The sequence below is a fragment of the Dysidea avara genome, chromosome 8, assembly GCF_963678975.1.
Source record: "Dysidea avara chromosome 8, odDysAvar1.4, whole genome shotgun sequence".
NCBI classification, from domain to species: Eukaryota; Metazoa; Porifera; class Demospongiae; order Dictyoceratida; family Dysideidae; genus Dysidea; species Dysidea avara.
In genome coordinates, this window is record NC_089279.1 from 16,461,956 (window position 1) to 16,477,186 (window position 15,231).

Genomic DNA, 15,231 nt, shown 5'->3' on the forward strand with positions numbered 1-15,231 from the left:
CCGTGAGTGTTACCAGCATACTAAAGTGATTTTCAAAAAGATTACCATGTAGCCTTCATGGAAATAATTATTCTGAAAATCCTTACAGAAGCATCAATGTGAAATTGTAAATAAAGAAAATACTCAAAACCTGATTTTTGCCTACCAGCCCTCCTGACCACAGTTGAAAGGCTAGGGGACTAAATGGCACATCGCAGAGACAACAATAATTTTAGGATACAATAACAAACTCACATAATTATGGTATTTGCCTTTTGAAGTGCTGAAAAATATTTGCATTCTGTTCCTAGCCTTTTTACCTTTCATCTCCAATCTGTTTTATTTACTAATTGTGATCTTCTAAACCATATTAAGGTGCTAGTTTTCCATATCAATGCTTTCTTTACAGTTAATTGAAGTGTTTACACTATTGTAATAGCGAGCTCGAGTATAAGCATAGCCACACTTGTAACAGACCATGGCAACCATGTCACTTAATGATCCAGCTGCACCTAAAACAATAGCTCCACAAGACACAACTAACATGCCCCTCGCCACTCTAACATATGATTCCTTGCAAACACATTCAAAGCCAACAAGAATAGACCAATCTGTGACAATTGAAATATTACCACTATACCATTTGTAGTAGTAGATGAAACGATGAATGTTCCCACCATTGAAATACATTTAATCAACATGATGTTGAAACTTATATGGCCTGCAGAATGTTTACATAATCCAATCTGAAGAAACTAATTATAACCTTTCCAAGCAGCTACTTGGACACTGATAAACTTAATATTATTATAATTAGCAATTTAAAATATGGTTAAGTGTTGCACACCATAAATATAATTTTTACAAACACTAGATACAGCTCATACAGCATCTCATAATCAGCTATAGTTAGAAATAACCATGAATATACATAGCCTACAGTTGCTGCTTGCATAAAATTAATCCTAAATAGCAAAATCTAAATCTAATACATGTATGAATCTAAGACACACACTATAAACAAAACTAAATGTACAAATGCAAATCAAGGTTGCTAGAAAGTGCAACCTTTATATCATCTTTTGTCTGCTCATCGACACTGTTGTCACAGACAGCCAACAACTGAAGAGCCTCATTGCTCTTTACTGCTTCTGCTATCATTCTCACTCCATCACCTTGTAGTTCATTACCTCCAAGCAAAAGAACATTTAGATTAAAATGTTTGTTTATAACATCACAAATACTACTTGCAGCTTCTTTGGTAATCCTGTTATTGCTAAGTGTGAATATTCTCAAAGTGTAAATAGTCTTTACAGCTTCAAGAACTGTAAGTGCTCCAGTAGTCTCTAACATATTATCACCAAGGAATAATTCTTTAAGATTAATGCAACTCTTAATTATACCTGCTAATCCATTAGCACAGTCTTTAGTGATCTGGTTATCAAACAAATCTAGTTTTATCAGTCTAACCAAATAGTAACATCCTTGGTAACATGCTTTAGAGAGTTCACAGACCCCAGATGATTGTAAACGATTTTTACCAAGCATTAAAACTTCAATCGATACATTACTGCAGACAACTGCACACAATGCTTTACCTGCATCTTCAGTAATGCCATTCTTGGACAAACTTAGCAACCTTAATTTACAATGATTTTGTAATGCCACAGTAATCCTTACAATTCCAGCAGTTTGTAAATAATTGCCATCTAGCCATAACTGTTCTAATGAGCAATTACTTTTGATCACAGCCACTATATCATCAGATGATTTACTACTAATATTGTTAAAACTTAAATCAAGCACTTTCAAAGTTGTAACAGATTGCAACGAGTTTAATATCAGCCCAGCTCCTCTATCACACAGAACATTACCTCTCAACCACAATTGTTCCAGTACATTATTACATTGTATTCCTTCTGCCAGTTTAGTTGCTGCATCTCCTCCAATGTTGCTGTATTCCAAATCTAAAACTACTAGTGTTTTGATAGAATTGCTCAATGTAGAAGCTATAACTTCTGATTCTACTTGGAGCAGATTTTGGAGTGATGATTTTGCAGCTGATAAAGCTGTAGTGGTAGTACGCTTAAACCACTGCTCAATTGCATACACAATTTTGTAAGTATTAACATGACAATCCAGTGTAAATTGAGTAAACAGAAATAGCCTTAATTTACAAGTACAAATATATTTGATGTAACTACCCAACAGATACTTCTGCATTTCCGAAGTCACTACTTCAATAAGTTCACTTATACTATAGATATCTTCAACAGTGGAATATTGCAGCTGACCAAAAATTGCGAGAAAACGAATGTAAAAATATTCTTTACTATTTAAGATAATGCCACCAAATATCAGTACCTTGAGAGAAGCAATATTGCTAATATGTGATGTCAAATTAACTACATCTGATATACCACAGGTATTGTGAGATAATTCTAATGATTCTACATTTGGTAACATACTACAGTGCTCAGTAATGTTCAATAAACCATTTTGTAGGTTATTATCACCTACCCATAGGTCCAATATTGTGTGATTATGACGTAGAGTAGCCAACAAACCACTTACTGCTGCTACAGTAAGATTACTATCATTAATAAACAATGATTGCAGTTGAAAACCAGCATGGGATGCAATGGTTAAACCAGGGGGTAAATCATTGCCACCAATGTCCAACCAAAGAAGACTGTTATTTCTAAACACATGAGATAAGCGACGCAAAGCCTTTCCTGACATTCTGTTATTACCAATATCTAACATTTTGAGATTAGTCAATCCTTCTAATGCTTGCAAAACTACATCTGCAGAAGATTGCAAACTGTTACTACTCAAGGACAGGACTTCAAGATAAGTGTTATTCTTTATCACATCTGCCAAGTCATTCACTAAATGTCTTGACACACTGTTACTTAAAGTAAGAATTCTAAGTTGTGTAAGCTTTTTCATTGCTTGCAAAACAATGCCTACAGAAGATTTTAAACCACTGAAGGCTAAACAAAGTACACGAAGACTAGCATTAATTGTAATAGCACTAGCCAAATCTTCAACCACTTTTCCTGACATATGACTGCTCTCCAAATTCAGCATTTTAAGACATGTAGTACTTTTTAAAGCGTGTAATACCACAACTATAGATGATTGTAATTCATTGTTCACCAAATTAAGCACTTCTAAAGAATTAGAATTATTTCTAATTACATCTGCTAAGTCATTTACCACCTCTCCTGACATGCTATTATTTTGTAAACTTATCTTCTTAAGTGTGGAAATCCTTTTCAATGCTACTAAAATTACTACTACTGATGATTGTAAATCATTACAATTCAAGTAGATTTCTTCTAGAGAAGTGTTACTTTTTATCACATCTGCCAAATCTGTTACCACCTTTCCTGACATGTTATTACCTTCTAAGCTTAGTTTCTTAAGAGTGGAAACTCTTTTCAAAGCCTGTATCATCACCAATGCAGAAGGTTCTGAACAGTAGCACAAACATACCTCCTCTAAAGAAGTATTGTTATTCATCACACCAGTTAATTCGTCCTTCATTTCTGCAGATAAATAGCAGTTCAGTAACGTAAGGACTTTCAGTGTTGTAATTCTCTCTAAAGCTTGCAAAATCACAAGGATAGATGACTGTAAACTAAACAGTTCAAGTTTTTCAAAGTAAGGATTACATCTGATAATATCTGCCAAATAACTTGTCTCTTTTGCTGACATGCCTTTAGCATCTAAACTTATAACTTTAAGATTGTAAACTGTTTGCAAAGCATTTAAAATCATTGAATATGACTGTAAATTATTATTTAACAACTGAATTTCTTCTAGATAAGTGTTGTGTTTGATCACATCTACCAAATCACATGCCACTTCTTCTGGCATTTTATTAGAATTTAAATTTAGCTTTCTAAGATTTGAAGTTACTTTTAAAGCATCAAAGATCACTTTTGCAGATGATTTCAAAGTGTTATGATCCAAAGAGAGTATTTCTAAGTAAGGAATATTCTTGACTGCTCCTGCTAAAGAATTGACAACTGCTTTTGGCATGTTATTTCCACTCAAACTAAGAATCTTAAGATTGGATGTTTTAATTAAAGCTTGTAAAATCACAACCATACATGATTGCAAATTTTTATTGTAACTTAAATCAAGGTCTTCTAAGCAAGGATTAGCCTTGATCACATCTGCCAATTCATTTGCTGCTATCCCTGGAATATTTGTGCAGTATAAATGTAACTTTTGAAGAGTAGAAATTCCTTTCAAAGCCTGCAAAATCAAAATAATGGATGGCTGCAAATTATTGTTATTCAAGATGAGCACTTCTAACTGTATATTATTATTTATTACATCTGCTAAATCTTGCAATGCCTTTCTTGACAAATTGTTGTTACCTAAATCAAGTACCTTAAGACTAGAAAGTTGCATCAAAGCTTTTACAACTGCAGATGCTTGTAAATTATTACTACCCAAAATTATAGCTTCCAGGTTGGCATTATTTGTCACCACATCTGCCAAGTCCTGGTCTACGTCCTTAGGCATGTTGTTTCCAAACAAATTCAACTTCTTTATGGTTGAAATTTCTTTTAATGCTTGAAAAATCACACCTACAGATGATTGCAAATTATTATTGCTCAAGTTCAGTACTTCTAGGCAAGTGTTGTTTTTAATCACATCTGCTAAATCTTCCATTGCATTTCCAGATACCTTGCTATCACCAAAATCAAGAATTTTAAGATTAGAATTTTGCTTTAAACTTTTAAAAACTAGAGCAGCAGATGACTGCAATTTATTACTCGACAAGTGGAGTTCCTTTAGAAAAACATTTGCATTGATAACATCTGCCAAGTTATTCACTGCTATTCCTGACAGCCCATTTATGTTCAGTAATGTCAGATTTGAAATTTCCTTTAAAGCTTGTAATACTACAATCACAGATGACTGCAAATTATTGTCACCCAAATACAATTTTTCAAGCAAAGTGTTATGCTTGATTATAGCTGCTATGTGATCCACTGCCTTCTCTGATATATTGCTATTATCCAAATCAAGAGCTCTTAGACTTGAAAATCCTTTTAGCGATTGCAAAATAACAATCTCAGACAACTGTAAATCATTGTTACCTAAATAAACTTCTTCTAAGCAAGTGTTGCTTAGAAATACATCTTTGAAATCATGCAAATTTGTTCCTGAAATGTTGTTGTTCCTTAAGTTTAATTTTTTAAGATTTGAAATGTCTTTCAAAGCTTGCAGAACTACTGTTATTGATGACTGCAATCTATTGTTATTTAAAAATAGCACTTCCAGATAAGAATTATTTTGAATCACACCTGCCAGGTCTACTGCCACTACTTCTGGCATATTGTTACACCCTAAATGAAGAACTCTCAGAGTGGAAATTTGTTTTAAAGCTTGTAAAATTGTGACAGCAGAAGACTGCAAATGGTTATCATCTATATACAATTCTTCTAGACCAGTGTTATTAATAATTACATCTGCCAAATCTTCAGCTACCTTACCTGAAATATTATTGCAACTCAGTTTAAGTGTTTTAAGCTTTGAAATTTCTTTTAACGCACACAACACTACAGTGACAGATGACTGCAAATTGTTGTTGCTCAAACAAAGCACTTCAAGATGTGTGTTATTTCTGATTACCTCTGCCATGCCATCTACTACTTGATATGACATGTTATTGTCATCCAAATCAAGTTGTACAAGATGAGAAAGTTCCTTCAGAGCTTGTAGCAGCCTGATTGCAGATGATTGTAAATTATTGTTACTCAACCGCAACACTGTTAATAATGTATTACTCTTCACTGCATTAGCCAAGTCATCAATCACTCTGTTACTCAAATTAGTATTGCTCAAACTCAAAGCCCTAAGATTTGCGACTTTGCTTAAAGCTTCCAAAATTGCCTTTGCAGACAAATGTATATTATTAAAGCTCAAATTTAGTATTTCTAAATCAGTATTATTCTGGATTACATTTGCCAATAAGTGTCCTCCTTCTTCTGATGTTAAATAATTAGAGCTTAAATTTAGATTTTTAAGTTTTGATAGTTTTATTAATGCATGTAAAATCATATGTGCAGATGATCGCAGATTATTATCATTCAAAGAAACTTCTTGTAGATTAATGTTATTTTCAATTGCATCTGCCAAGTCACACAACACCTTTTCTGACAAGTGATTACTATCTAAATCAATTGTAATCAAATCATTTCTTGATTTCAAAGCTTCCGTAATACATGATAGCGGCTGCAACAGTGCTTTACTGTTCCAATTTGTTAATCTTACATGTTTGGTTGTTGGATGATTTTTTAAATATAATGACAAAATATCTGCAATCTCATCGGTGATATGACAATCTCTCATCATTATAGCACTCAAAGAATCATTGATCATTAATGCATGGCAAATTTGATGTGGTTTAGCTCTGTATGCCAGCAATGTACTGCTACCTACGAGTACAACAGCAATATTTTGGTTATGTCCTAATTCTGCCACCATGTGATGATAAATGGTCCCACCTATATTCATATCAAGCAAAAAAAATTCCATCAATTGATTGACATTGTCATCAACACTGCACAATGATAAGTATATCTTTAAAATTCCATGGTGGTAATAAATATCTTCTAAAAAACAAAATGCATCATAGCTACTGATACAGGCTTCCTGTTTACACAGACTGTGTTCAGTGTCCTTAAAACACAACAAATGAAAAGTACCAACAATTTTGCTAGTATTGATTTTAGAAAGATCCTCAAACAAATTCAAACTATTTATCATCGACATTACATTGTGTTCAATTTCGTTGGATGATCCCAGAGTGTGACTGTAAGTTTTGAATTGGTGAAATGTACGTACATTGGATTTGTTCATTTGAATAAACATAATCCATACTTGTATATAGCTGTCAATAAAATATGTGCTTTTAAGCAGCTGGAATTGATCAGAAATATCTAGCGAGTCAATGTGATAAGCTGCCAAGAATTCTTGAATTGCTAAGTGTAAAAAGTTATAATAAACACACTTGTTAAAACCTATAAACTGTGTATACTCTGTATAGTTCAACAAACCTAGTCCATGATAACTGTCAAAATCTAGATTAAAATTATTGCATATACTCTCAACATCTTCTTTGGTAAAAACAATTTGATTGACTTTAATAAACTCAAAAGCCAACTTAGAAAGATTGCCTAAATAGTCTTTATATGCTTGAGGTAAATTTTTCAAATGTTTATCCATTATAGGTGGATTTATTTTCAGCTTTTTCAAAAAGCGAGAAACTGTTAGGATGACAAATTTTTCAAACAATTCAGCTTCATCATTTGGTAATTCATCATGGTGCTTGAAAATGCACACCAGAATTGTCATCATGATAGGAAAATAGCAGGAGCTATTAATATCACCACAGACATTTAGAATAGAAGTTAAACGACTTATTTCATTTTGGCAACCATCTAGTTCCTTTTTAATAAAAGACATCCTACTTTCTTCTGTGAAACCTAACACTTCTACCGTTATGTCAGAAACTTTTTGAAGCTTTTCTGAGGAAATGGGACGAGATGTAATTACTAACTTGCTCTGTGCCAAAAATTTCCGGCTTATGATTTTATTAACAAGCAAATTTTTATCAGTATTACTGAACTCGTCAAATCCATCTAATAAAATTGTAATATCACCATTGTCTCTTTTAATTAAAATTTCAGCAAGCTGTTTTGATAGATCATCTGCTGATGGATCAAACTCGTAAAAGAAATGAATTAGATCCTTTAGTTCATAAATTTTTTGCACACCAGGATCACGTAGAAACAATAAAAAGACAAGAGAATTGTTCATCAGAAGAGATCTATTAGCCCAGCGGAAAGCAATTTCTTTACACAATGTTGTCTTTCCCATCCCAGGTGCTCCATTAATCAGTATCATTTTTGGTTCCATGGATGTACCATCTTCACGTTGTACTGGACTAAATATATCAGAAATTTCAGAGATTATGGATTCCGTACAGTTATCACTGTGTAGCTGAGGTGATTTTTCAAATACATGCACTTGAGAAGATGAGCTGTCAATATGCTTCACTAATCCTGCCCTCATCATGCTTGCAACACTTGCAATTTCATTTTCTTTTCGTTTCTTATGATACCTCTTGAGCTGCACATTCACAAAATGTTCAGGGTACAGCAGTTGCCACATGTCTTCTGTACCATCATCTGGTGCATGGTACCTGGTTTGGATGTACCAATCTTTCAGATGTTGGGAGAACTCCAGCATGTGGCCTGTAATTTACAGTAAAGCAAAACAATTGGTTACAGATACAATTTCATGAAGTAAGGATTTAATAATTGCAAAAAGTTCCTGATAGCAAACTGTGCTATGTAAACATGGAAAGTTTAGTAGCTATACAATAAACAGATTTCCATTAAAACCTTTTAGCCGTTAAGGACACCACTTGGTAAATAATTTCTATAGCGATTGAGGTTTAGACATGCCAAACACCCAAAGCACTTATCCTGAAATGGGAACACCCCCACAAACATGGGAACATGGTTAATGGAACCTTCACTCACTAATGTGCATGTTTATCCGTGAGTGTTACCAGCATACTAAAGTGATTTTCAAAAAGATTACCATGTAGCCTTCATGGAAATAATCATTCTGAAAATCCTTACAGAAGCATCAATGTGGAATTGTAAATAAAGAAAATACTCAAAACCCAATTTTTGCCTACCTGCCCTCCTCCACATGATTACGGTACTTACTTTTTGAAGTGCCAAAAAATATTCGCTCATTGTATGTTCCTAGCCTTTACCTTTCATCTCCAATCCTTTTTTATTCACTAGTTGTGATCTTCTAAACCATATCAAGGTGCTAGTTTTCCATATCAACGCTTTATTTATAGTTAAATGAAGTATTTATGCTATTGTAAGAGTGAGTATATGCATAGCCACACTTGTAACAGGCCATGGCAACCATGTCACTTAATGATCCAGCTGCACCTATAACAATAGCTTCACAAGACACAACTAACATGCCCCTAGCTACTCTAACATCTGATTCCTTGCAAACACATTCAAAGCCAACAAGGAATAGATCAATCCGTGACAATTGAAATATTACCACCATACCATTTGCAGTAGTAGATAACACAGAAGAAACTGTCTGAAGAATACCCACAGCATCAATCAGTTTACCCCAGGTAGCTGAGGCGTCCTTTTTCAGCCAATTTTGTAACATCACTTTACACCTTTCCTCACAGCTGTTGAGGTGGTCAGCATTTATTATGTCAAGTTGAAATGCTGTCATTCCTAGGGCTTCCCCCAACTCCCTCCAATTAGGTGCACAATATGGCACAACATTTGTGTTAGTGTCACGTGCCTCAGGTATGTCATCTCCTGTAATAGAGTGTAATAATATTTTATACAGATAGTACATACATTTGCAGTGAGTAAATATAGAACACCAAAAACTTTTAGTTTGTGATGTGTGATTATGTAAAAGGTATATAGATTTCTAACAGAAACAAACTACCATAGATTTTCTAAAAATTTGGCAGAAATAAATTAATTCTGTTCATGTCTGGCTGAACAATTAGGGAAAAATTGTATGACCTGGTGCTATTGGTGAATTTTTAGGGATGTATCCCTGATACATCCTGCACACTTCATATAGCTTTATCGTTGATCAGTTTACATTAATGTTTTACTTTTCTGGATTTCTTTCTACAGGGAACAACAGAAATGCCTTGAGGCAGAACGACAAAACCACGAATCAGAAATGCGCGAGGAACTGAAGGAGCTATGTTGTGAGTGCTGCATCATCCAGGAGGACAATCAATGTCATAACTACATCACTTATGAATACAACCACTCAGACATAGCATAACATTAAGGATCGATTTCAACTAATAAAAATTAGAAACCACAATCACTACTAACTCATAAACTCATGGTTTTCCTATGAATTCAAATTCATGGGTTGTTCATATTCATGACCCTATTAATACTTTCTGTTTCATAGGCTATGAATTTTATGCACCCTATGAATTACACCTGAACCATCACATGAAAACACCATGAATTATTATCCCATGAAACCCATATGAATTGACCATGAAACTACTACCATACAATGGATGAATATGTCATGAATACTCCATGAAGTGCACTATGAAATTTACATGAATGTCTCATGAATTTATGAAATTTACATGAATTTAGCAATGAAATTAACATGACTGAATATCTCATGAACTTATCAATGAAATTTACATGAACATCCTATGAGATACCAATAAAATGTTCTGGATCTGGCATCATGAAATAATGTCTATATTGGACAGAAAATGCTTTGTTATTAAGAATCACAAAGCAGCAACTCCAAAACACCTACAAATTGAAGTTCAATGTAAAAATATGAATTACAACTTATCATGAATTACAACGGTTAAAAGATATTATATTATACCCACGTTCCATACTACAACAATGGACCGAAATATTATTTATAACAGTGTATTGTTGTTATGTACGCAGCTAAACTTGTATTCGAAAGTTCTGGAATCACAGCACAACACATGAAATAAATATCCAAGTTGATTTCTACACCTATGTATGCAGAATACTAAGCAGTTTCTAAGTTACATATACGTGAACAAAATGTTATGTAAATTCAAGACTTAAAACTATAAACAGTTGATAATTCATTAAACACAGACGTATTGGTATTTGTAGTAAGATGCCATCTGTTTCATTTGCTAAAAGCGATTCAGAAACCCAAAGGCCTGTCATGAATTGTTGAGTAGAGTGGGAGTTGAGTTGAACTTTTACTTTCATTTTTAATGCTTATCATACAACTCCTACAGTCCTGTCATGGCCTCCTTCACTTCAATTTAAGCTTCACCTTTCGCGAGGCTCCCATCTTTACAAATTGTGTTAACATTTCTCTTCCTTGTTTGCTGGTAGAACACAAGGCGGGCGAAAATTGCGGTACAAATTCCTAGCATGACCTTCTTCACTTCAATTTAAGCTTCACCTTTTGAGAGGCTCCCATCTTTACAAACTGTATTAGCATTTCTCTTCCTTGTTTGCTAGTAGAACACTAATTGATGAACAAGCATGGCTTGTTCCACACGCTAGTTCGTGTAACAAAACATCGCACAATAATTAGCATTTCAGCAGACGAACAACCAGCAAAACAAAACCAGCCTCAAGAGTCAAATAGATTCCTTACTATAAACTACACGTTGTAAACTGCTTTACTTGAAATTACTCAACTAAAACTACCTAGTACTTTCACCTCAGCTTTCACTGTTGCTATGACTGACTGGTTACTAAGCAATACCGCGTGATAGACATTAATTAGAGTTACTAACAATTCATAGTGTTTTCATTGGCTGTATTAGTATCTGTTTCCAGAGAAGTTATATTTATGGTTATTTCATAGGTTGTACACTTACAAATCTGATCAATATGATGTAAGTTATATCCACTTGTAAAGTTCATGTGCATTTCATTGAGTGCCAAGAAGTGATAAATTTGTAGCATTAACCATTCATAGGGTTTTCATGACCATGTAAAATAGAAAAAAATAATTTCATAGGTGGCAAAGAAATTCATGAACTTTTCATAGGGAACGCAGGATCACTGATGTAACCGACGTGTGTAAATTAATAGGAATTTCATGGAGTATTGTGATAAATTCATGGGGATTTCCCAACACTATGAATGTGAAAATGGTGTTTTCCTGGATCCTGTATGATACACACTTCTCTGTTGTGCGCCAGCACTGGCCACATAACACACTATCATGAGTCTTGATATAAGCAAGGGAGGTTACCTACACATGGCTATATTTTATTAATGAGCTATGTGACTGAAGTAGGATATTTTTTTGCGAAAAGGGATCTTCCACACACATCCAATTCTATGAACTTAGAAGACCATAAGTTTGTATTCAAGAAAGATACAAACCTGAAATTTTCACAATCTATTAAGCTGTGTTGGTACTCACGACTGTCCAAATTTCAAGGCAATAACTTTTTCCAATCTGAACGTATGAATTGTTAAAGTTCATAAATTGGATGTGTGTGGAAGACCCCTTTTCACAAATCCGGTCACAAATGTCAATTAGTACATCTGCAGCTGTAGGCAACCTTCTTTGTTTCATCACTTTTTATTTCTGATTCCTAGTTCCCTACTCCAATTTAAAATTCCTAATTTAACCTAGTACTAGTAATTGTATATCAAAAATTGTTGACTTTAAAACAAATGGCATGATCAAATCAAACTGAGCAGTAGTAGTATAGTATCACTAGTACTGTATAGCGGGACTACAAAGGTGTGGGTGTGACCCATGAAAAAACATCACCCAAAAACCAGCCTCACTTTTCCCAGATGACAATGAGGCAGTATTGGTTAGGTAAAACTAAGCCCAAAAAAGCAATCAGATCGACCCAAAATGCTTTCAACAAGTTGCTACAGTATTTTTTAAAAAAATTATTTAATGGAATTTTCTAGTGACTGACTGACTAAGTAACTGACTGACTGACTGACTGACTGAGTAACTGACTAACCGACTGACTGATGCCTTCAGACAAGCGTAACTCTATAACGGCTAAAGCCACAGGCTTGATTTTTTCATAGTTCGACATCACTTCGGCCTGAGAGGTGCCTTTTGGCATACCGCAGTACATACAATGCATTCTTCATGGACTTTACCAGTGTCCTCCTTTGTGTCCCATTCATCTTAGCTAACAGTGAAAAGTGTCCATTTTGCGGTAGCACATGATGGCTTCTGTTTGTAACAGAAATCATCCGTAGTTTTCATAATGGCTACTTTGATTACAGAGGTATTTTTTGAACAGTTCTTGATCCGCACTGCTGTGTAACGGGTTGAACATAGCTGACAACGAAGCATAATGGATACCTCACTTTCCATACGATAATTGGTATAACTGGGGTGTACAGCACCATTTCTTTCTTTTGTGGATGCAGTATGCGTGGATTGCAGAGGCACTTTTCGAACAGTTCTTGATTCGTAATGTAGTGTAACAGGTTGAACATAGCTGACAACGAAATGTAATGGATACACTTCAGACAATAATTGATATAACTGGAGGACGTGTCGCCATTTCTTTCTTTTGATGCGGTATACATGGGTTCACCAGTCATAATAAATATTTACAAAAGTTAACAAACAAGTACACAAAAAAATTTTCAACACGTATAGGGACCATAACACATCGATAAACAGTACTGAAACAAGCTGGAGTAGTGCATGATATTAAATCACAGTAAAACAATAAGAAGCGTTAGCTATATCCCTACTGTGCATGGTATCTTGAGCACAGTAGGGATATAACACTTCTTATTGTTTTACTGTGATTTAATATCATGTACTACTCCAGCTTGTTTCAGTACTTTTTATTGATGTGCTATGGTCCCTACTCTTGCTGAAAATTCTAATTTTTTGTGTACTTGTTATATAGTAGGGATCACACTTTCCTGCCATAAAATATCACTTGAACAACCAGCCTTGCCTTCTCTTCATGATAACTTGGTATTGCTTAGGTATAATCCAAATGTGCCTTCAAGTGACCCAAAATGCTACTACAACTTTTAAACCAGGCGCATGCCCACAGTCAGCCAAGTACGAAAACATAGCAAAATTAAATGGAATGAGGTCAATGGTCAAGACAAATTTTTGACAAAAGTCAGCAGTCAAAGTCAAAAATCGATCTTGACAGGTGGTCGCAGATATCGTAGTACAGCAGCTATTGGTGACATCCCCTTGCTTTAAGATGTTTAGAAACCTTTGTATAAAACTAATAGGGTGAATAGTTCACCTTGTATGTGAGCACATTCGAGTAGTATACGTATTATTACTTATACCATGGACCCTTGGGACATATGCTCTTGGGCTTAAGCATATAGACCCTTTTCAGTTGAGCTGCTGCCATAACGACATCTGCCATCTTGGAGTACAACCTGTTTTGCAACCCTGGTAGCATTGCTTTCTATAAGAGTAAAACAATACCTAGGAAGTAGAGCTTCTTCTTCTGCATTCCACAGCTAAGGTTAAATGTACGCTTTCCCCCACCTTATCAGGGTTTCAAAACTGGTTGTACTCCAAAATGGCGGATGTTGCTATGGCAGCAGCTTACCTGCAAAGGGCCTATAGCTACTATATTATTATTATGATTAAAGTACTTGGTAAAGGCAGAGCCTGTATACCAGAAGGCCTTATAAAGGCCTAAGATGTTTATATTAGCTTCACTAAGTATATTTAAAAAATAAGAGAAAGAAAAAATCCATGCGCAGCCTCGAACCTGCAGCCATCCGATTAACGCTTGAACGTTTACAGGAGTCTGCCGGGCAGTCAGGACGTATATTAAACAGACGCAGGCGATGGATGGGAAACAGAGAATTTCTTTGGAGCTGACTTAGCAAGGGGTTTGGGGGAAGCTAACATACTTTTGCATACTGTGGCCAGTCTTTCTTACTAAGGTGGTACAGTTTCCCAACCAAATGAGAGATACAGCCACGCCCATTTTTTGAATGTGTACTTTTCACCCTGGATCGAAAATTTGACACAGATCGTTTACAAAGTAACACTTTACAATAATTATATGGAACATGGTCTGGCAGCTTTTGCTCGTGTCTGAGCTGGCGGTCTTACTGAATTAGCTAGTCATACCAGTAGTACCGCGATTAAAGCAACAATCATGTAACTTACTTGTTTTTCCACTTGGGATGGATGCCATTATAGAAGACGGCAAAGCAATAACACAGGCCGAGGTTGGTGTAGTAGGACAATGCTGTTAGCTAGTTCCACTGATTGGCGGTAAGCAGCTCAGGCTTAGCTAAAGTAGTCTACAAGTACTGAATTAAATTTTGCCTCATCATCGAACTCATCATTTACTTACCACTCAAATCCTTACAAGTACTGAAAAGCGAGGTGAAGAAATACGCGCCACTGTGCGTGAAAATAGAAGAGACCCACCAAGAAGAATGTACCCTGGAATGTACCGGTAGACTATAAAGTCTACTGCGTGTATATTCCGTGCAACCTCCGGACACGCAGCCAATAATCTACGCTTACATGAAGTATGCTCTAGTAGTAGCAGACAGTACATGTCATCTTGTACCCCGGTACTAGCAACTAGTCTACTCGCCAACTGTAGGCTGTACGTTTATTGACAGTTATGCATGAGTGTGTAGCTAACTGCACAAATGTTTCACTGCA

At 35.2% G+C, this 15,231-nt stretch overlaps 2 protein-coding genes across 2 annotated transcripts; both read right to left on the bottom strand.

Moving 5' to 3' along the window:
- Positions 1 to 818: 818 nt before the first annotated feature.
- On the bottom strand, positions 819 to 7,266 carry LOC136264390 (uncharacterized). Its single transcript, XM_066059119.1, has one exon. The coding sequence runs from the start codon at positions 7,231 to 7,233 to the stop codon at positions 1,006 to 1,008; it is 6,228 nt and encodes a 2,075-aa protein (XP_065915191.1). The 5' UTR covers positions 7,234 to 7,266; the 3' UTR covers positions 819 to 1,005.
- A 95-nt stretch (positions 7,267 to 7,361) lies between these two features.
- Positions 7,362 to 15,003, bottom strand: LOC136264797 (NACHT, LRR and PYD domains-containing protein 3-like). The gene is made up of 5 exons (XM_066059566.1): positions 14,912 to 15,003; positions 14,722 to 14,858; positions 9,114 to 9,380; positions 7,446 to 8,264; positions 7,362 to 7,384 (listed from the first exon to the last, which is right to left on the bottom strand). Exons 2-5 carry the CDS (start codon positions 14,747 to 14,749, stop codon positions 7,362 to 7,364), a joined length of 1,137 nt encoding a protein of 378 aa, XP_065915638.1. The 5' UTR covers positions 14,750 to 14,858; positions 14,912 to 15,003.
- Between the last annotated feature and the right edge of the window lie 228 nt (positions 15,004 to 15,231).